This window comes from Passer montanus, unplaced genomic scaffold, assembly GCF_014805655.1.
Source record: "Passer montanus isolate IOZ18808 unplaced genomic scaffold, ASM1480565v1 scaffold9, whole genome shotgun sequence".
Classification (NCBI taxonomy): domain Eukaryota; kingdom Metazoa; phylum Chordata; class Aves; order Passeriformes; family Passeridae; genus Passer; species Passer montanus.
Window position 1 is genome coordinate 2,182,039 of NW_024374367.1, and position 21,934 is coordinate 2,203,972.

The following is a 21,934-nucleotide window of genomic DNA, read 5'->3' on the forward strand; positions in this document are numbered from 1 at the left end:
ATAAATTTTGCTTAATGAGTGTGATCCTTTTTGGACAATGCTCTGTGACACAAGAATTTAAATGTTGCGTTTATGTGATGTGTTGGGATTCTCTTGAATTTTGTGGTGGCTCTTGGTGGTTTTGGATTAGTTATAAATTATTTGAGTGGAGCTTGAAGTAAATGTCATCACCTGGTCAAGCACATTTTGCCATATAACTTAATCACTTTTAGCAATATAGCAAATCAAAAAGTGGAACTAATTTTGGAATGTAAGAGACTGGTGCCTGGGCTAAAGTTTGAAGGGTTTATGGAGACCTTCTGTATTTTTGTTTGCTTGATTCATGAATGAGTCAATTGGGAAGAGAAAATGACGTCTCTAATATTCTGACTACACTGTAAATTTTCACTTTACCCGAGACTTAGGGGTTCTTTCATTCCTTTGGTCACTTAATATAACTCATTATTTGGTGAATATTGTATATTTTTGAAATCTTCTGTTTGTGTAACCAGTTTTCCTACCTTTGGAAGTACTTTCAGTGCATGTTTTATGTTTATAAAATCACAGGTTGAATTAAAGAAGGTTCCCAATGTATTTTAGAAGAAGACTGTCATCTTCAATAGGACATTTGTCAAATGGATCTCTTGACCCCACTCATTCTTTGTTAGTGGGTTGTTTTTCCCTGAAGAGGCAGGACTAGCACATCACAATTTCTGAAAAGAAGAAAATAAGTTGCATAACTGATCTTATCCTGGTGCTTGAATGTTTTTCAATAAGAAATTTTTAGGTTAAGTGTTTGTCTAATAAATGGATCTTTTGGTTATAGGGAAAGGGTATGTCTCACCTTCAGTCCTTGCAGATATTCCACCTGGAAGGACTGAGGAGTTTGCAGCAGACATTTTAGGCAGTTGAGTGCCAACTTACAGTATTCTTTTAATTAATATTCTGATTTCAACCAAATTAAATGTCATGTCAGTGTTGTTTTGGGCTTAGTGGTCTTATGAAACTTACCCTTACTTTTAAACTTTTTTTTCTTCATTTTGCAAAGGTCATTTTGTTTAAAAGGAAATTCTTTCTAGTTTTACTCGTGCTTTCAGGTATTGTTATATCCCTGATAATTTTCACAGAAATTTCTCTTGAGTTTTTAGTATATGATTTGTGTTATGTTGGCAGTGGCTTTCTGTAGTGCCGTGAGTTTGGTTAGTTTGAGCCTCACTTTGTGAAATAAACTGATGTTTACAAAGTCCTTTCTTCCCAAGATTGGTGAGATGGCTTGTTAAAAATTTATTGTGAAGCTGTTCTTCATCCTCTAAATCCAGAGAAGTCATGATGCTTGAGTTCTGCTGAGTTGGAGTGTAATTAAATCTGTTTGAAGTACTTATGTAAATAACCTACCTAATTAATCATCCTATTGTTTGCTGACAGCAGTACAGAGAAGGGTAGGAGAGGAGGTTCTTTGCAGGCTAGAGCAGGATCACTTCTGTGCCTGTCCATTTTTCATTCCTCACATCCCTGGTTGGAAGTTGTCACTTTCCAAACCATTCAGTCTAAGTCTGGGTTTTGACTTTTGCTTCAGGCCTTTGATGAGCACAGCTGTGAATGTAAATTGTTTGCTTAAAATGAGATGGCCTGCACCTTGGTTGTTGGGTAGTGGATAAGCAAATGGTCTTAGGAGCAAGCTAGGGACTGAAAGGTTTTGTATTCAATTTATTCCATGGTAGTGATGATGCTCCATCAAGCAGGGACACATTCAGCCAGGTGCTGCAGAAACAGGCTGGGTTTAAAGGTGGTGTGTGACTGCTGAATGTGCAGGCAGGAGGGGGAGGAAGCTGTGTGGCAGCTGTGACAGGCTTTGGGGCTTGGGGTGCTGCAGATTGGTATTTTCTGCTGGGTATAATGAAGTGTTGGAAGGTTTAAAAAATGTGTCTAGAACTTCCAGCATTGTGCAAGAAAACTCATTAAGTTAAGCATTAACTCACGTTGATTCATGTGTTTAGCATATGAAAAATGACTTTGTTGTTTTTACTCCTCTTGTAAGTGTTTTCAGGTGAAGTGCACTTTGCAGGTATCACCAATCAACAGCCAGATGTTTCTTTAAGGGAAGGCACAGGTTGGAGGGTTTAACAGAAGAGGTGCTGGGTGCTTTTGGCTCTCACTGAGGATGGGTGGAATTGATGGAGGGAAGGCAGCGTTTGGGGCTGTGCAGAGCTGGCCTGGCCTGGGGGCAGGGCTCAGGGGCACTGCAGCCTGTGCTGCTGCCTCACCTGTAACATCCCACCCAAGGATGAAAACAGGACTTCAGTCTCCACAACTTCCAAAACTGAAACCATTCTTAGAGGAGATACATTTCCCTAATATGGTTACAAGTGGAAGATGTTACTAGAGTATCAAAAAGTAAATCCCATTTCTGTACTTAGAGCTCTTTGACTATTGCTTTATCAAGAAAATGAAGATATTAAAGAACTGTGTTGCACTGTGTAACTAGTGAAATAGCTGACTATTATTTCTCTTGCAGAACCAAGCTGAAGAACCATGAGTATGAAACTTTAGATCAGTTGGAGGCTGATCTGAATTTGATGTTTGAAAATGCCAAGCGCTACAATGTCCCCAATTCTGCCATCTATAAAAGGGTGCTGAAAATGCAGCAGGTTATGCAGGTATGTGGAGAAGAACAACCAAAAGGATATAACTTCACATGTAAATTTATTTCTCTAATGGATGTTTTTCCAAAATAATTTTTAATTTGACCTCTATTTGCAGAAGTATTTTCTTGCTTGAAGGGGAGTATGGGAATGGAGAGTGATTTTTTCCTCAGCACACCTGCTGCCTTCTGTGATTTCTTTCAGTCACTTTATTCTTTACTGTGACTCCTAACCTAATTAAATTGTGAGAAAATTGATGATGTAGGGTTTTTTTGAGTTTGCCTTTAATTGAATAAGGCTAAAATCTTTCAGATTTCATTAAGTGTTCCAGCTAAGTGCTGTAGTCTGAAATGGCATTGTTTTCAAGTTGGTTCCTCAAAAGTTGTTCTGTCAGTTAAAAAGAGCTGTACTGCTCTTTATTTCTGTTCTGTAAGTGACCAGCAATGAGTTTGGCTTCAGGGATTTGTTCTTTTTTTCAGGCAAAGAAGAAAGAACTTGCTAGGAGAGATGACATTGAGGATGGGGACAGCATGATTTCTTCTGCCACTTCTGATACTGGGAGCTCAAAAAGGAAAAGGTATCTGCTTCTCTAGTTCCTGCAGGCCATAATATTGCTGCGTCTCTTTTTGTTACAGAGAGTATTAAACCATGGTTTTTAGCATTTGTGTAAAGATTTGTAATTCTGAAACACCATTAAGTGTTGATTCTAATTAATTCAAAACTATTTGATGACTACTAATTCCCTATTTTGGTCTGTTAGTTGGCAGTTGTCAACATCAGTTCAGTAAGTAAAATGGGCACTGTAATTGCACTGAACTAGGTGATTTTGCCAGTGGATTTCAGGATTTTTTTTGGAGAGTTGTTTTATTTCAGCCTGACAAATAGATAAACTGATTATAAGAGGTTACTTAGGATCCTGTAACATAAACCAAATTCCCAGTGATTTGCAATAGACTCTCCTATTGAGCATAATGATGCCTTATGGAAGGTGTTCTTTATGGTGATAGCTGTTTTATAATTAATACAAGTGATGCATTTCACTCCAGCCAGAGGTAGTTTCTCTAGTCTGCCTTATGGTGTCATTTGAAGCAAAGTCCAGCTCAGATAATACTGCAGTGGTAGCAACAGCCAGTGTAAAATTGTAATTCAGCATCTTTTTTGATGTTGCTTATGAATATTGGCTTCCTGGATATTTATTTCTTGTTTTGTCAAAGGAACAACAGTCATGGGGGGAGGGAGGGAGTGGAGTAGAACATCAGCAAAGAGTCACTGAAGAACAATCAAATAAGTGCAGAAATACACACTCATTAAAAAGCTTCAGAGAGAAAATATGAACATGGATTTAGGAGGTGGGGATGCAGTCTAGGGATGCTGGGAAGAAGAAGTGTAATGGAAAGGAAAGGCAGACCATAGAACCAAGTAATCAAGAAGGAACAAATTACAAAAATTGTTAGCTTTGTGATCTTCAGATTCAAAAAGTACTAACCTAATCAAGCAAGTCAAATTGTCATCAGAGTCCTATTAACCCCATGTTGCTTTTGATCACCTTGTTCCAGACACCACTGAAATGTTTAAAAGGAAAAAATCTGTCAGGCCCTGTCATCTAAGAACAATAAAAGAGGAAAGGGAGCAAGGAATTTCCCGTGTTGGTAGGCAAGGGAGATCAGAATGATGCCTGAAGAGCACCTGAAAATGCTTTTGATGTTGTCAGTTCAATGCTTGTTATCCATTCATTTGCTGAATGATAGCAAGGATAAGGTCATAAATGCTCGTCCTGATTACAGTAGTGAAGCAGTAAGAGGAATTTCATAATGTTGCTGGAAAAGGAAACCAATAACCCATGCAAAATTCATCCAATTGGGAAAATAAGTTACCCAGAAGAAAGTTGTTGGAATGTCCCTTTTTATATATCAGATGCATGACATGAATCTTGAGTATTGGCAGGCCTTTGGCTGTTTCTGCTTTGGTTTTGCTTTGCCTATATCTGTTGAAATGACTGGAAACACATTAAAATGGTGGGGTTGGCAGTATGTCTGTGTTGTGGCATTGCTCACCTGCTAGTGGGAACAACTGACCAACATTTGCCAGTGGTAATGTTTAGCCTATAGAACAGTTTGAGTTTTCTTTGTTAGTCAAAGTTATAACTACCTGAATAAGTCTTGAGGAGATTGTAGACTGGAAGCCTGTTTACTAGTGCTTTGTAGTGAGTGAATTGCTGAGTGCCACAGTATCTGAGCTGAGACTACACATTATTGACATAAATTTTCTTCTCCCTCATTTGATTTGCTTATAAACCACATACTATGTGTACAGGGAGCCATGTACTTTTTTGTGATAAGTTGTGTCTTGGTTGTGCTGTCAGATTTCTTGAGACAACCATAAACAGCTACACACAGGGTGACTGTAACATGTGGGGATAGCACGTACCATTTTCTACCTGGGTTTGCAGTCTTGGTGAGCTTTATTGACTTCAGACTTCATTTATTTAAGCAATTCTTACTAATACATCCTTTGATGTCCTTACTTGGTACTGAAGAGTGTACAAAATTACTCTGAGATAAATAGCTCAAGCGTTTGGTATTCTGTGTTCACCAGAAGTAATCATGAAGGTCCTGACTGATGATGGTTTTTACCCTGTTCACTCTGTGTCTTGAGCTCTTGGATTCAGGTGCCTGATCCTGACTGGTTTGTTTTCTCTGCATGTGCAAAGTGCTCAGAGCTCCTTTTGGCCTTTGCACTTTGAAAAATGAGTTAGTTGGTTTATTTTGTAGAACACTTGAACTCAGGGTCAATGAGAGAACAATCATCTCAAAAGAGTAATTTCCTGTTTCAATCAGGCTCCTGATTGTAATGCTGTTGTCATTTGCAAATTCTGCTCTTAATGTTGAACTTCTTGTGTGTGTTTAGGTGGTTCTGGTTGTCTCTCCATGGTGGAGGATAATGCCATTTTGATATTAGTGTTGGAAGTGGGGCTAAGAACCCCTGACATTTATTCTTTTCCTTTGTGTTCTTCTTACCCGACAGTAAAAAGAACATCCGGAAGCAGCGGATGAAGATCTTGTACAACGCGGTTCTGGAAGCTCGAGAGCCCGGCACAGGCAGGAGGCTCTGTGATCTGTTCATGGTTAAGCCATCCAAAAAGGACTATCCAGACTACTACAAAATTATCCTGGAGCCAATGGACCTGAAGATGATAGAGCACAACATCCGCAACGACAAGTACGCGGCGGAGGAGGCCATGATCGAGGACATGAAGCTCATGTTCCGCAACGCCAGACACTACAACGAGGAGGGCTCCCAGGTACTCCCTGGGGCCAGCAGCTTCTCTCTGCTGCTTTGCAGGCAAAAACTGCTCTTAGGATGCTTTCGCTTTGACTATTACACGTAGTAATTGTTGTAATTATTTATTGAATTACAGTAGAAATACTCAGAACTTCTGGGGATGGCTGCCTTAGAAGGAAAACAGCTTTGTTTCATGGAAGTGGAGAGTGTAGGAGATCAGACTAGAAGACGTGACTTGTTTAGTTTAGCAAAATGAGTCTGAAAGGGATACGGTTTTCATTTATAGGTATATTGTTGGGTGTGTCTATATTGTGATGTTTCTCAGGCAGTAGGAATGTTGTGAAACAGGTGGTGGTTAGAAACCTCCTGCTGTTTCTAATAAGGACCTTGGTCAGCAGCTGCACTTCATCACCAGGATTGGGTTTGAAGACCCAGGACTGTTCTAGTCCTTTGTACCTTGGTGGAATCTCAGTGGTTCATGGGATTTTTCATTGCTCAGCAGAAGAGTTTGATGAGGAAATTGATAACGCAGCTGCCCCTTGCCATTTTGTAGTCTTTAGAACAGAGAAGCATCTTAATTGAATAATTTTTTCAAAAATTGTAGCTCCCTGATTTAGAGGGTGTCATCAGTTCTGCTTAAGTGTCAGTTGAAAAGAAAGGCTTATTTATGAAAGGTACACTTTAAAGAAAATACTCCATTTTGCTTTCAGCTTTTTCAAACTAACATTGAAGTGTTTCTTAGGAGCTAGTTCTTAACTAGTAAACACAGTAAACCTTGTTTTTATTGGATTTTGATTACTTTACTGATTAATAGGTGTACAATGATGCCCATATGCTGGAAAAGATCCTTAAAGAAAAAAGAAAAGAGCTGGGACCCTTGGCTGAAGATGATGATGTTGCATCCCCTAAACTAAAGCTAAGTAAGACAACCTTGTGCATTGCCTTGTCTCATTTCAGTACTTACAACACAATAGAGGTGAACAGATCTTCCTTTTAGAATAGACATGTTCTGCACAGTTGTTAACACTGACAAGGAAAGTAGAATTATGTTCTCAAAATCTTGATAGCAATGGCATGGCTGTGTTGTACAATAGAATTAAGTTGTTGCATGTAGTGTTTTCTAAGAAAAGTAACTTAGAGTGAAGAAAAAAGAAGAAGGATCAAGATTTAGTCATACAGTGTTATCCAAATGTTAGATCGTGCATTATCTGCTCAGTCAAGTAAGGGCTTCCCAAATTGAGCCAATCTCTTGATTTCACTGGTTAAATGTCTGGGATTTCCACAGAATGATTAAAAAAAGTGTTTGGCAGATTATTGAAAGCCATGAAGAGCATGGAAGTGAAGTCCTCGAGCTGTTGCCCTTACAGCCTTGCTACTACTCAAATCTTATGTTGTCTTAATATGTGTTCAGAACTGAGCAAACTGAGATGGTTAAAATTGCTCAAAAACCTTAAAGAAAATAACTGCACACGGTCCTCTTGCAAATTAAATGTACAGCTCCTAGGTAAAGTACAGGTGTAGACTTAGAGTCTGCAGTGCAGTAACAGAGATGCTGAATTAGTCAAAAAACCAACCTGATAATCCCATGGGAGCCCTTAATTTACATTTTACTTATAATAATCCTTTCTAATTTGGCATAGTCATGTTATAAAGGAGTCTGATAATATTTTGAATACTTAATTTTAGTAATAGCAAAATTCTGTGATGACAGGATTTTTATCAGCTGCAGAGACAAATTCATGGAGAGCTGGAAAACCAAAATGAGTTTAGAGGAGTTTGTTAATGCTGTTAAGTAGGAAAAGATGTTTTCCATGCTGAAGCCTGAGGAGGCCTTTGCCAGGTGGAGCATTCAGCAACATATTCTGTGTTTGCCAAAAACAGCATTTAAAAAAACCTCATAGAGCTATGAAAAATAAAGGAAGCTGCAGCCTGGAACGGGCTCTGTGTTGTGAGGCTTCTGCTCACCCCATGAAGTGGTTCTGCCATGAGCAATTCTCAGGTGGAAACTAGAGATGGACAAAGAAACGTGCAAGCTCTCAGCTTTGTCCTTTTAACTCCTTTTTTTGTTTTTGTCACGCCAGGCAGGAAAAGTGGCATTTCTCCCAAGAAGTCCAAGTACATGACTCCAATGCAGCAGAAGCTGAACGAGGTGTACGAGGCTGTCAAGAACTACACGGACAAGCGCGGGCGGCGGCTGAGCGCCATCTTCCTGCGGCTGCCCTCCCGCTCCGAGCTGCCCGACTACTACGTCACCATCAAAAAGCCCGTGGACATGGAGAAGATCAGGAGCCACATGATGGCCAACAAGTACCAGGACATCGACTCCATGGTGGAGGACTTTGTCATGATGTTCAATAACGCCTGCACGTACAATGAGCCGGAGTCTTTGATTTATAAAGATGCCCTGGTCCTCCACAAGGTTTTGCTTGAAACTCGGAGAGAAATAGAAGGAGATGAGGATTCTCATGTGCCCAATGTCACTTTGCTGATTCAGGAACTTATCCATAACCTCTTTGTATCTGTTATGAGCCACCAGGATGATGAGGGGAGATGTTACAGCGACTCCTTAGCTGAGATTCCTGCTGTTGATCCCAACTTTCCAAATAAACCTCCTCTGACTTTTGATATTATCCGAAAAAACGTTGAAAATAATCGCTATAGAAGATTGGACTTGTTCCAGGAGAACATGTTTGAGGTGCTGGAGAGGGCACGGAGAATGAACAGGTGAGGAAACCCTTATTTTTCAGGTATCTTTATCACGAAGTTTGCATTTATGTTAGACAAATGCTGAAGGTGTTTGCTTTCCTCGGTATGGATGTTTGGAAAGCTAAATCTCAAAAGCTCTATCAGGTCTTCAGTGGAACATTTGCCTCGATTTGAAAACAGGGAAGAAGTTACTTTTCTACTAAGAGATCATTTTGACAATAATCTTCCAAATGAGCACCTTATGACAAAGAGGTTCCTGCTAACTTTGAAATTGAAAAAGTGAAGAGAGCTGTTCTCTTCACTTTTCAAATAGTGAATTACTCTTTTGGAGCAGTCACACTTTGTTGAGTTATGGTCCAAAAATTAGGAACACTTGCAAGTTCTTTCAGTGTTTTGCTTGAATTCAGTAGCCTTTTTGGGAATGTGCAGGTGAGAGCTTGACTGTGAAGAGAGGAGGTAAAAAATTATCTTAAAATATCTACTAAGAGGAATATGGATAGTTAAAATAGGTCAGTTTTGTTAATAGTACTGTTATGACTCAAGTTTTCAGAAGTTAACAGACTGTAGAGGTCCAGTGACAAGTAGTCTTGGTCACAACTAGTTACCTTGGATTTTCCTGGCATTTCAGGACTGGTGTATACCAAAATACTCTTGTGGGTAAACTATAATGCAAATTGACAGTGGACTAACAGATGTAGCATCACTTAATGCTTCGTGGCTTCAAGCCAGTCTGCTGCTGCTTATGAGTAAACAGAGAAATCCATTGGAAGAGTGAATCTTTCAGTTGATCAGAGTGGTGATTGATGGGTGTGTTTAGGCTCCTGTTTGACCCTGCACCAACTGTGTTTTTACCCTGTTGCTCATGCTTTTGGACAGGACTGATTCAGAGATCTATGAGGATGCAGTGGAACTTCAGCAGTTCTTCATTAAAATTCGAGATGAACTGTGTAAAAATGGAGAGATTCTGCTGTCACCTGCTCTCAGCTACACCACCAAGCATCTTCACAATGATGTAGAAAAGGAGAAGAAGGAAAAGCTGCCCAAAGAAATAGAGGAGGATAAGCTCAAAAGGGAGGAGGAGAAGAGAGGTACCTACTTTTGTTTCATTAATTTTGAATGTACCAGATGAAAAATATACCCACTCTTTTAATGTGTTGCTGCAGCTTTGCCTGCTGAAAGGACCTCAATAGTTTGCTTGTCTTTTATTTTCAAGTTATGAGAGATTTATTTTATTTTGATCTTTATCAGTTGGGACAGAGAGCTTTTAAGAAAGAGATGTAGGTAGATATTATTCCTATGTGAACTCTTTAATACATTGGGGTACCAGTATAATTTCAAGGATATTATAAAAGAAAACAGTAGTTTTTTACTTTGGCTTTCTGCTCATAATAAACTTAACAATGAATATTCCCATTGACCTTTTAGTAATTTTCTTTTTGACAAGTACTGATGGTATGGTCTATGATCATGCTTTTAACACTGCTGAAGAACTGAGGTTTGATAAGCCTTTTGTGTTTTGGCTACTGTGGATGTGCAGAGGAGTGGGCTTGCACTCTCTTGTAGGGCATGAAGTGCATCCTGCAGGTCCTTTATTTCACAGTTCCTGGTTGTTTGTCTGTGCTCCTTTGTGCACCATGCTTAAGGGAACAAATAAACTCTCCAATTGCACCTTTCCACAGACAGGAGCACAGTTGTTGGCAATTTTGTCCACTAATCATCTTTCTAACATGGTTGATCTTCCCTCATAGGTGTCAGCACAGTAAATAAAGCCTGGTAACTCCAGGCTCAAAGTGAGGCACTGGCATCAAGAATCTCAGCTAATACAGAAATGTGACATCACTAACATCTGCTTTTCCCTTTTTGAAATAAGAAGCTGAAAAGAGTGAAGACTCCTCTGGATCAGCTGGGCTGTCGAATTTGCATCGGACCTACAGCCAGGACTGCAGCTTCAAGAACAGCATGTACCATGTGGGGGATTATGTGTATGTGGAGCCTGCAGAGGCCAGCCTGCAGCCCCACATCGTCTGCATCGAGAGGCTCTGGGAAGATTCAGCTGGTAAGGATGCCCCTATTGCAGGAAAACACTGGGGTGAAACTTACTATTATTATTTTAAGCTTCCAATTTGATTTTTTTTTCCCTGTTACTTACTTTATTTGCACAACTGTTTGAACCAGTGAGTATTTTTTGTTGTTGTGAGTTGCTTTTTTATAAAGGATATTATAAGCAGAAAATTCTTGGGATAGCGTGGACTTTTTTTGGTGTTCATTTCTGCCTACTCTCAAATTGTAAGCCTTGCAGGGATGGGATTCTGGGTGGAATGGACTCCTTGTAATTTAGGTGCAGAAGTACACTGTTTTTCTGTGCTGAGAAATCCGAACCAAAAATGGGCACAGGTTTGCTTTGATTTAGAAAAATAGTACATATTTGTAACTTCTTTATAAATTGGTGCTATCAATTGGAGTTTGTCATCACATAATTTGTCACAGCATAAAATCAAAGAAATAGTTTTTTAAAAACGTGAAAACAGTTACCTGAGATTCTTTAAATAATCAGGTGATTGTTGTGTGGGTTGCAAAGCCATTTCAAGGCCTGAAAGTTGAGATCTACAAATAAGAACAAATTTCTCCTTTATTTTGTTGAGTCAGGTTTTACAGGAGAAATAACAATTGGCAGGCTTTTTAAAAAAACAAAATTTTTAAAAAAATACTTAACTTTTCTGGAAAGTTGACTATTGCCCTGTTTAAAAGCAGATTGCTCCAGTATAAATGACTACATAGGTATTTGATTAATCAGTCAACTGCTAATTGTTCTTACTTGACTCATTTACTAGAGAATGTCATTTTACATTTTTTTCTTTCTATCTCCCTTCTCTTCTTTTTTTTTGTTGTTTTCTATTTTAAAGGAGAGAAATGGCTCTATGGCTGCTGGTTTTATCGACCAAATGAAACTTTCCATCTTGCAACACGAAAATTCCTGGAGAAAGAAGTTTTTAAAAGTGATTATTACAGTAAAGTTCCTGTTAGCAAAATTTTAGGCAAATGTGTGGTCATGTTTGTCAAGGTGAGAGACTGTTCAGACTTATTTATAAAACAAGTAATGCTTTCTGCTATTTCCTGTAGAGCTGTAGGCACTCTAACATAGTGACATCAATACCTAAATAAAATAGGACTTGGTTCTGTGGGCTGTTTGGGTCTTCCTTTCCTTCCTGAGATATGTGGCTCACGCAGGTGCTGGAGTTGCCCTGTGCTGGGTGGTTTGTGGTTATGGTCACCCCTGGCTTGGTGGATGTGTCCTTTTCACAAGTCAAAGCTCAGAGATCTTGTGAAGGTGATTTCAGGCTGCAGATCTTGTACTTGTTAGTGCACTGGATTGGGAAATGAATAAAACCTATCTTTTCTCACATGCCAGCCTGTACTGAATTAGCTCCTTCTCCAAAGATGGGATCTCTTGTTTGTTGTTATTCTTGGTAAAACTCGGACATCAGACTGGAAGAAGAGAACTCAGAAAAAAGGCTTTTGACAGAAGCATAGAAAAAACTGAAGCCATGAGAGGGAGCTCACTGTGTGTCTTTGGAGTGTGGGTGTTGCTGAAGTATTTCATGTTTTCCCTTCAATCTGCAGGAATATTTTAAATTGTGCCCTGAAAACTTCAGAGATGAGGATGTCTACGTGTGTGAGTCACGCTATTCTGCGAAGACAAAGTCTTTTAAAAAGATTAAACTGTGGACTATGCCTGTGAGCTCTGTCAGATTTGTACCACGAGATGTGCCCCTGCCTGTGGTCAGAGTTGCTTCTGTGTTTGCCAATACAGACAAAGTAGATGAGGAGAAACACAGTGAAACACTGGAGGACAGTAAGGTGGGAGAAAGTATCCTTCATCTTGAAAAGGTATGCAAGGGGGATGTGGATTCTATTTGACAGATAGAGAATGACAAAATATTAGCCCTCATGGCCTGGGTTTCACCACATGCAGACACAATAAAATAGAAATGAATATAATATTTTTGTTATAAATTATATTACAGGCATTTGTAAATTAACACAATCAAAATATATAAAGACATCACGGAAAATAATAAACTGTGTAAATATTTGTCACAAACCTTTTTCTTGTGATCGTGTGATGGGGTTGGTTTGGGTTTTTTACCACTTACACTTTTACGTAAAGCCTGCTCTAAGCCTAAAGAACCTGTAGAACTAAAAGTCTAATTTTAGTTCATGGCAGTGCTGAAATGCTTTGTTGTGTAGCATTTCAGTAAAACTAGTCAGTAGCTAGGCAGCAGTAAGTAACACATGATAGTCCATTGTTTGTGGCCTCTTTGTGGTTGATAAGTAAGTAGTTTGTTGTCAAAATGCTTAAGAATGTTTCTGTCCAACATAGTGGATAAAATGGTTCATTTATTGTACCTAGAGTGAGAAAACAAATTTACATAAGTGTATTAAAATCAGTTAAATTTAATTCATTTTGTCTGAAATAAATTTAGAGCCATGAAAAAATAAGAGACTCATAAAATATCATAAATCACTAAAAAAAACCATGAAAAAAATCCACTTTGCATTTTTTAACATTTCTGAACCTGAGAACACAGTACCCAGCACACCCGTTGTCAGCTTTTGTCAGACACCTAGTGTGTGTTAGTATATTTATTCACATCATGGCAAAAGATGGAATTAATTCTTCTGAGAGAATGAAAACTCATAGGATAATTTCCTTCCGTGCCTTGGTGAGACAGCCTGTGTTTCCTTGGCTTTCTGGAATCCCAGGCTGAAAGATGGACTGAGGCACAATTTGAGTTTTTAGTAAAAATTAAGAAATTAAATAGGGTAGATGGTATGAATTTGTAAGCAGTACATGGAGTGTTCACATTATTGTACAATAGTTGAATCATTACATTTTTGTGTCTGTTAGCTTGCCCATATATTTAGTTCTTGCTTCCCAAGCACTTTACTGGGCTTTAAACCATCAAACTGACAAGGCTTGATTTGTCCAGTTTACTTTGAAGCACTAGAACAAAAAAAAAGACCTGTAAATTACTATTCTGGCAAAATTAGAGCTTTGTGAAGTAGTAAAGCTTGTGACAGACATGGAGGTTATCTTTGGCTTTGCAGTTTTAATTCAGGGAACTTTTGCACCCACATCTCTGCTTAGTGCTTACCTGTTATTGTTAACATAAAGACAGAGCAAAGCCTTTTACTGGTACCTGACACCTCTTTATTTCTGTGCTTGGTTTTCCTCCTTCCTCAAGTTTCTAAATGCTTCTTCTCCTGCAGGACAAAGAAGATGTTCCAGTAGAAATGTCCAATGGAGAACCTGGTTGCCATTACTTTGAGCAGCTCTGCTACAATGACATGTGGCTGAAGGTTGGGGACTGTGTCTTCATCAAATCACACGGGCTGGTGCGGCCTCGAGTAGGGAGGTAGGGGCAGCTTCTTTGTTTGCAGTTTACAGCTGGAAAAATGACTTGGATAAAAGAGGGGCTGGTTGCAAAAAGGTATAAAAGAAGGTGGGAAAAAATGTGCGGGAAATGTTACAAGATTTTGATAGATTGAGGTAGAATTTTAGCTGCCTAATAAAAACTTGGTCTGGTTGTACAGCTGGAATTGGCTGTTCTGTATCCATCTTCCACTGATGGTCTTCCTGAACAGCCTGCTGCCTCATTTGGGAGAAATGGCCTTTCATTGATGTTGCTGGGTTGGTTTCTTTGCAGAATTGAGAAGATGTGGGTGCGAGATGGAGCCGCGTATTTCTTTGGTCCAATCTTTATACATCCTGAAGAAACTGAGCATGAGCCAACTAAAATGTTCTACAAGAAGGAGGTGTTTTTGAGTAACTTGGAGGAGACCTGTCCCATGACTTGCATTTTGGGTAATTATTAGCAGCTTTAATCTGATGGACATCTTTTTTTGCTGCCCAGTCTGAAGTGATTGAAGGCTATGTGTAGGCTTGATTCCAAGTACATCTTTTTCATTGAGGGAGGGAGGAGATACTATTCAGTGAGTTTCTAATATGCATTCCTACTTGTGGGACCTGTGATGAGAATTCACTATTCCCTTTTTTACAATAAGGGAATTACATGTGTGATGTGAAAGTAAACATTGCAGCCAGAGAACAGAAAGTTCCATTATTCTTGCATATTAATGTAATTACTCCAGTACATATTACCTGCAAAGTTGAAAGGAAAAGTAGGAGGTTGAAATTTTATTTGTGGCAGAAGATGATGGCTATGTACTTTGTTTGGAGTTGTAATGCTGTGATAAATATGATAACTGACAGTGATCATAGGAGCTTGTGATTTTGTGGGTTCTCTAGGTCTTAAAAGAAATCCAAAAGCTGCTTTAAGTTGCTGTAGGTTTCTTGTGAGTGGCATTTGATTGCAATATCAATTAATGTATTTTCCGTAGTTGCCAAATGCCAGGAGTCTTCCATACTTACAAGACAGGCAAAAAAATGGACTTTCCACACTTCTAAAAGACAATGTGCAAATGTGGCTGCCTTCTTACCCAGCTCTTTCATTTCTGCAGGAAAGTGTGTCGTTCTGTCATTCAAAGACTTCCTCTCGTGCAGACCAACAGAAATCTCCGAAAACGACGTTTTTCTTTGCGAGAGCCGCTACAACGAAAGCGACAAACAAATGAAGAAATTCAAGGGGTTGAAGAGGTTTTCACTCTCTGCGAAAGTTGTAGATGATGAAATATACTATTTTAGGTAAAAATGTGAGGGGAATGAGGGGGTCACCTGAGCACTCTCCTGGATTGTAATGAACTGGCAGCTAAGCCCCCACCCAGCCTCTTGGTCAGTGCCCCACAGTGGAATAGGGGAGGGCAAAAGGAAGAAAAACTCCTGGCTCAAGTTAAAAACAGTTGGGAAAGTGCAGCAAAGCTACATGCATGAACAGAGCAAGATAAGGAATGAATTCCCTGCTTTTCATCAGCAGGCAGATGTTTAGCTGTTTCCTGGAAAGCAGGGCCTTGGAACATGTAATGGTTACTGGCAAAGACAAATGCCATAACCCTGAACATACCCTGTCCTCTCCTTCTCCTCATATTTTATTCTGAGCACAGTGTCAGGATATGTAATATCCCCTTGGCAGGTTTGGCTTAGCTGTCCTGGTTGTCTCCTCTCCCTAATCACTGCCCAGTCCCAGCCTGCTGGGGCACAGACTGGGGAAAAGGAGAGGCCTTGAGGCTGATCTGTTCAGAACTAATTACAGCAGGATAGCACCTCTCAGCTGCTGTGCAGGGAATTAACCCCATCCCAGCCTGACCCAGGGCATCCACAGAAGTCGGGGGTGTAATTTCAGATAACCACACTCTTGGGAAGAAATCCAGATAGCATCAGTCTTTTTATGGTCTTAATACCAATGGATGTTTTCTTTTTCTTCCTCTGACTTCAAGAAAAGTCATTACTTTATCAGATTGGTACATTTTCTTGGGTATTGTGAAAATACTTAAGTCCTCATTATAAGTAAGGAAAATCTTTTGGTGAACATTCATATTAATAAAATAAGAATACTAAGTTCTAACTTAAGTAAAATGTGAAATCGAAAGAAGCTGTGGTGTTAATTTCTACAATAGAAGGCAATTAAGTGCTTGTATTGAAATCCCCTTCTAAGTCATAAAAAAATCTTTCTAACAAGTGACTGAAATGAACACTGGCCAAAGACACAAAATTAGTTCTGCTCAGGGTTCTGGAAGGAAATATAGGCACATCTCAAGTCATCATTGTTTCTATACTGTTCAGTCAGAAATTAAGAAAAGTTGATTTTCTCTTCAAAAACAACTTCTTTCTCCTGTAAGGTATGAGTCTGTTCTCAGCTGCTTTTTGTCTTCCCCCTCCACCTTCCAGAAAACCCATAGTTCCTCAGAAAGAGCCATCTCCTCTCCTGGAAAAGAAGATTCAGCAGCTGGAAGCAAAGTTTGCTGAATTGGAAGGAGGTGATGAGGACATGGAGGATATGGGAGAAGAGGAAGGTGATATGACTGAAACACCTTCTATGCCTCAGCTTCAGGCCCCCTTAGCCAGTGATTTGGATATAATGCCTTATACTCCACCTCAGGTAAGGACTTTCCTTCAGGAACTCTTAAACCTTGATATTCCGCATTCTTTTCCCAATCCAAATAAAGAAAGTAACATTTTATCATGTACAAACAGAGGATTTATACTGAAGTTTACAAGTGTATGGAGTAAATGGCACAAAACAATGTTGGCACGTCCAATATGATATCCAGGTGATAATGTTTCATTCCATTAAAATATTTTTAAAGGAAATCATTCAGCTGTGGAAAACCCAGTACATTTTTATGTGTTAGTGTTGTTTTTAATAATGACATTTTCTGTGACACTTGTTCAGAAGTATCAGGTCTTTATGTAAAATTCAATTATAAATTTTCTTACACAAAGCCTGGAGTTTGTGTTACTGAGTGTGGAAGCAGAGTGAGGAACTTCTTTAGCTGGAAATTCAACTAACCAAAAAAATCTTTTTGATTTGATTAAATCTTTTATCTGTGTCACCATATTCCCACATCCAAGCTAATGCCAGTCTTAAAGAGGCAATGGGAATGATCTGCTGGGAACAGGAGGGAGTTCCAGACTCTTTTGTGACCAGCAATGTGGATTTCTGCTGCATTACATTGAAAGAGTGTGACCCTGGAGTAGAAATGTCTTTGGATGTTGTAAAAGAGTTGCTGAAGTAGAAGGCTTCTGCCTGGTTTGAGTGTGATGTTTTGCCATGTGGGCAACCACCAAATGCATTTTCCCTTGCAAGGTTGCTCACTGCTCTTGTTTAACATGCTGAATTTTATAAGCAGCTTGAAAATTCTTGAAGAGTATTCTAGTAGAAGTGGAATTTTATCTAACAGCTATTAAATCCCAGAACTTTTAAACTTGTTTTTTCCTTCTGCCAACAAAGAAGCTCTTATAACACCTATGAGGAGACAAGACAAGTGACTGTGTGGTCTTGTGGGGCTTGGCAGATAGGTGGCTGATGCTTTCCTGCTGCAGTTTGCTGTGAATCAAGTCAAAGTACTTAAAAAAAAGATGTGCAGCTTCATTGTTTGCTTCAGCAATGGCTGAGAAAAGGCATGAAAGGGGGTCCTGGTTGATTTCCTCTTTTAACAAGTCTGAAAGTAAATATGCAGTTATCTGCTCCAGTGGCAAAGACTGTTCTTGTAAAAATGTGTGGATGGGAGATGGAAAAGAACAGAGAATGCAAGAACCAAACTTGGAATTCTTAGGATTTCTCCAAGTCCTGTTTGCCCTTCCAAACTGATGGGAGGGCTTTTAGATTAGGTTACTGTTATCAAAACTGTTGCAAGAACTATATAGGCTGAAACAGCTGGTAAACTTGTAGCTCTCTATTTGCAGATGTATCAGAGGCAAAAAGTATAATTAGATTTGCCTCTTTTTGGTTTGAGAACTCTGCATCTGCCTGTGTGGGCTTGCCCAAGGAGCCAGGATGGAATTGTATCTGCCTTGTGTATCATCCCAAACCCTCTGTGGAGTTTTCTTCACTTCCTCCAGTCTTTATGTTCATAATGAAAACTTCAAGGGTGGATTGCAAGTTAGTACAGTGAAGTTTAGAATTACATTTAAATGGGCCTCAGTTAATATTGTTTAAACTGATAAGCAAGACTTTTTAAGCATCTTGGTAGTACTAAAACTTTGTTTTTAGCTGAGAGGAGAGTGTTGAACTGTGAGTCAAAGCAGCAAGTAGGAGGAGTCAGTAGCATGGTCAGAATTTGAGGTGAGGAAGGAAACAGTTGAATGTATTTTTGTTTCCTTTTTTTGCTTCCACAATGTACTTGGAAACAATGGCACTTTTCAAGATGTGACAGATTTGTAATGTTTGGGGTGTGAGAAAGGCCTTTGAGGGTTTTGATGTGATGTACATTTATGGGTTTATTGGTAAGAGTATGGATGAATTATGGTCTCCTGTGGCAAAAAATATAGATGGAAGGGCCTTCAAAAAGGGGCTCCAGCTGTGGTATCTCAGTATAGAGATGTCAGAATACGTTCATTTTTTGGTGCCTGAAAACATCAAGGAGCTCTCACTGGGGGCATCCATAGTAGGAAAAGCAAAGGAGCAGAATTTTTGGTGCTCATTAACATGAGGACATGATGTGAATCTGTGGTGCAGATAAACAGTGATCAGCAAAACTGAGCTTTAGTCTTTCAGGGAAAAATGGCTACTTATGTAATGAGAGGTGAACACTGGAGAGGAAGGAAGGTCTGGCAGGCAAAATAACATTTAGAAGGTGGAATGAGGGAGAGTAGGGATTGTAAAGGCAAAGGAGGAAGTGGGGAAGCATTTTCCTAAAATGTGCAATGGCAAATAAAATATTTTACTCAATTCACGTTGGCAACATCTCTGAACAGCTCAATGGACAAAATCTGTGACGTGACACAATTCCTTTTGTTCTCTTCTGGCCTTCTCTTTTGTACACTTGTGGTCATAACTGCTTTTTCTCACAGTCCACTCCCAAGTCTGTTAAGGGCAGCACCAAGAAGGAGGGATCAAAAAGGAAGATCAACATGAGTGGGTACATCTTGTTTAGCAGCGAGATGAGAGCTGTGATTAAAGCTCAGCACCCAGACTACTCCTTTGGAGAGCTCAGCAGACTTGTAGGAACTGAGTGGAGAAACTTGGAAGCAAACAAGAAAGCAGAATATGAAGGTAAGTAAAAACTGAGATGCTGAACTCTTTTCTGCCTTTTTTTCTTTCTCAGCACTTTCTGTTATTCAGATGACAGATTTAATAAAAAGAGAATATTCTATGTTTGTGTTCTGGATGTATCTTAAAGAGAAGTTCATACTGAGAGGTGACTGAAGAGGAGCAAAGAGCATGTTTCAGTTATGTAGAACACAACTGATAATTTAAATTATTTGTGTCTTTGCCACAAATAACCAAATGAACAAAGTCCGAGAAAATGGGGACAAATTAGAAGTAAAGGGATATGGAGCTCCTGGGCTAGAAGTCAGTTGGAAAAATATTTTGTCAATATTTCCTTAAAGAAGGACTGAGGGGTATTTTGGACAAGAAGCTCTTGAGAGCTGTAGCAGCAGGTAAGAAAGGCTTACAGGGGAGTGGGGAAAAGTTCATTATTAACAGTACTGAGAGTCCTCAGAGGCTGTGTACTGTACTGTAAATATGACCTGTTGTCCAGTACACTATTAATCAACTGTTGTACCTCATTTTGTCGAGAGATTTTGTATCCTGAAGTAAGCCTAGGAATATTTCATAATCATGAGATACTTTAGACCTATATTTCTCCCCTTTCCTCCCTTCTTTTCCTCAGTTCTTTCCCTCCTTTCCTTTCTTTGCCTTCTTCCTTTTCTTCCCTCCCTCTTTTCCTTCCATTCCTTCCCTCCCTTCTGATAAATAGGCACTGTGTTTTAACTTTTATTTGATGGAAATAAAATACAGCTGATCTTTAACAGCCAGCCCTTACCCAAGCCAAATACATGGGTTTGACATCCATAGTTACTTCTCTAGTTAATAGCATGTCAGCACTATTAACTACTGTACTGATGCAACTTTACTGACAAAAAAATGCTCCTTTGGATAGGAACATTACAACACCTGGGAAAGTTATGGCCCAGTTCAGTTCTAACTTTGAAAATGAGATTTGATAGGTTTTCTGCACACTCATAACTTACAGGCAGCTTTGATCTTGAGGCTGGAAGCTTGCATGCTGTCACTGTCCACTCTCAGCCACCTCAGTCCTTTCTGAATTTTCAGTAGCACCTCTTTGCAGCTCTGGAGGGAAGCACAGCACCCTTTGCTCTGTGCAGTTTGCTTTGCAGATGCTGGAAGGGAAACGGTGATGCTCTTTCTTTGTGAGACTGCTGGGCCTTACTTTGTTCTGTAGTTGTTTCCTTTTACACCCTCCTAGGTGCATGTGTGATCTTTTTATTGGCAGATGCTTCCTTACAGCCTCATCCTTCAGCAGGAGGATGGCTGGCATGTCACTGCTTCCTTGCTTAGAGCAGCTTGAAGTCCTGCAGTTCTGCAGGAAGGCTCTGTTTGTCCAGCGTGTTAATGACTGTCTGTGTGCTTCCATTTTAATCTTCCTTCTCAATTCAAATTTTCCAAAGCTATTTGGGTTTGAGCTGCAGTTTCCCTGCCTTGGTGTCTGCCCTGAACTAGACTTATTTTTACTTGGTTTTGAGGGGTTGGGATGGGGTAACAAAGTGTCCAAACTGTGTGCTTACCATGTGTGAAAGGAGAGAAACTCCACTCCTGCCACAGTGGTGAGTCAGAATTCATGTGTTCCCTGGTGTGGATGTGAAGCAGGGAGCAGGGAGTGGGCATGGTTTGACATCTCAGTGAGAAAAAGGGCGCTGCCATTTTCTGGTGAGAAGTAGTTTACATTTTAGATCCATTTTCACCCACTGAAAATTTCGTTTGGTTTATGTTCAGGGTATTAGTTGGTTTTTTAGCAATAGTTGAGTAGAGGAGAGGCTGTGTTGGAAGTGCCTGCGTGGCTAAATAAAGTAAAATAAAAGGGGGATTGAAGGAAAGGCCTATTGTAAGGAAAAACTCTGTTCAAAGCAGAAGGTCTCTTCCCTGTCTCTTGATATGTGTTGGAAATGTTTGAATGATCTCAAGTCCTGGCCTATGTGATTTGGGTTTATTATTGAGTATTAGTGTGAATGCTTTAGGCTGAACTTTCAGATATCTCCTCCAGTTCCCTTTGGCAGTGTTATTCCATTTGTTACTTCTGTGGTAGTCAGGGCATGGAAAGGGGCTAGGTAAAACTTGAGTACTGTCCTACATCAGGTCCTTCTTCAAACCTCAGCACTCTGAAGTCTGATAAAGCTGAACTCTTAGCAGTAATTTCTCATTCATCACAGTGTCTCTTTTGCTTTTGTCTGACCATTTTTTGTTTTTTAGCTGGCCAAAAGTAGGTGAGAGTCAGAACAACTGCTTAATCTTTTCCCAAAGTGCTTGCTGTGCTCTGGAGAGGATTTTCTCATTTTTTTACTTCAGGATCTACCTTTAAATATCTTGTGTATTTTGTGCTTGGCTGCATCTGAGTTGTCTGTATAAATGCAGGAGTTTCTCTGCGTCGTCATCACTGCCTGAAATTACAGAAGTGGGAAGAAGGAAAGAAATGCCTTTGGAAATGAAACTGGTCTTTGAGTGTATGGAAGTAGTGCTAGAAGCTGCACAAACAGGTTCTAGAGGAGTCAAGTGTGATAGATGTTCAAAGTCATGTCCTAGAGGAAGCAAGTAACACTGGCAGGATGCATAACTTAATCTCCTTGATGAACTTCTTCTTAGCCTTCGTTTGACAGAGGACCTTGATTGCTGGTTTAGTGGCAG

At 39.6% G+C, this 21,934-nt stretch overlaps 1 protein-coding gene across 13 annotated transcripts in view; it reads left to right on the top strand.

Annotated features, from left to right (window-relative positions):
* PBRM1 (polybromo 1) overlaps positions 1–21,934 on the top strand; it is a 52,837-nt gene that overhangs the window by 18,410 nt on the left and 12,493 nt on the right. For 11 of the 13 annotated variants that reach the window (XM_039734143.1, XM_039734131.1, XM_039734139.1 and 8 more), the window contains 14 exons: positions 2,495–2,636; positions 3,101–3,198; positions 5,646–5,922; positions 6,718–6,823; positions 7,985–8,627; positions 9,486–9,697; positions 10,480–10,665; positions 11,513–11,670; positions 12,231–12,497; positions 13,881–14,026; positions 14,318–14,475; positions 15,132–15,315; positions 16,456–16,666; positions 19,081–19,282. In XM_039734143.1, coding sequence (XP_039590077.1) covers positions 2,495–2,636; positions 3,101–3,198; positions 5,646–5,922; positions 6,718–6,823; positions 7,985–8,627; positions 9,486–9,697; positions 10,480–10,665; positions 11,513–11,670; positions 12,231–12,497; positions 13,881–14,026; positions 14,318–14,475; positions 15,132–15,315; positions 16,456–16,666; positions 19,081–19,282 — 2,990 coding nt within the window. The remainder of the gene's footprint in view (positions 1–2,494; positions 2,637–3,100; positions 3,199–5,645; positions 5,923–6,717; positions 6,824–7,984; positions 8,628–9,485; positions 9,698–10,479; positions 10,666–11,512; positions 11,671–12,230; positions 12,498–13,880; positions 14,027–14,317; positions 14,476–15,131; positions 15,316–16,455; positions 16,667–19,080; positions 19,283–21,934) is intronic. The other 2 variants (XM_039734140.1, XM_039734133.1) reach the window with 1 other exon arrangement.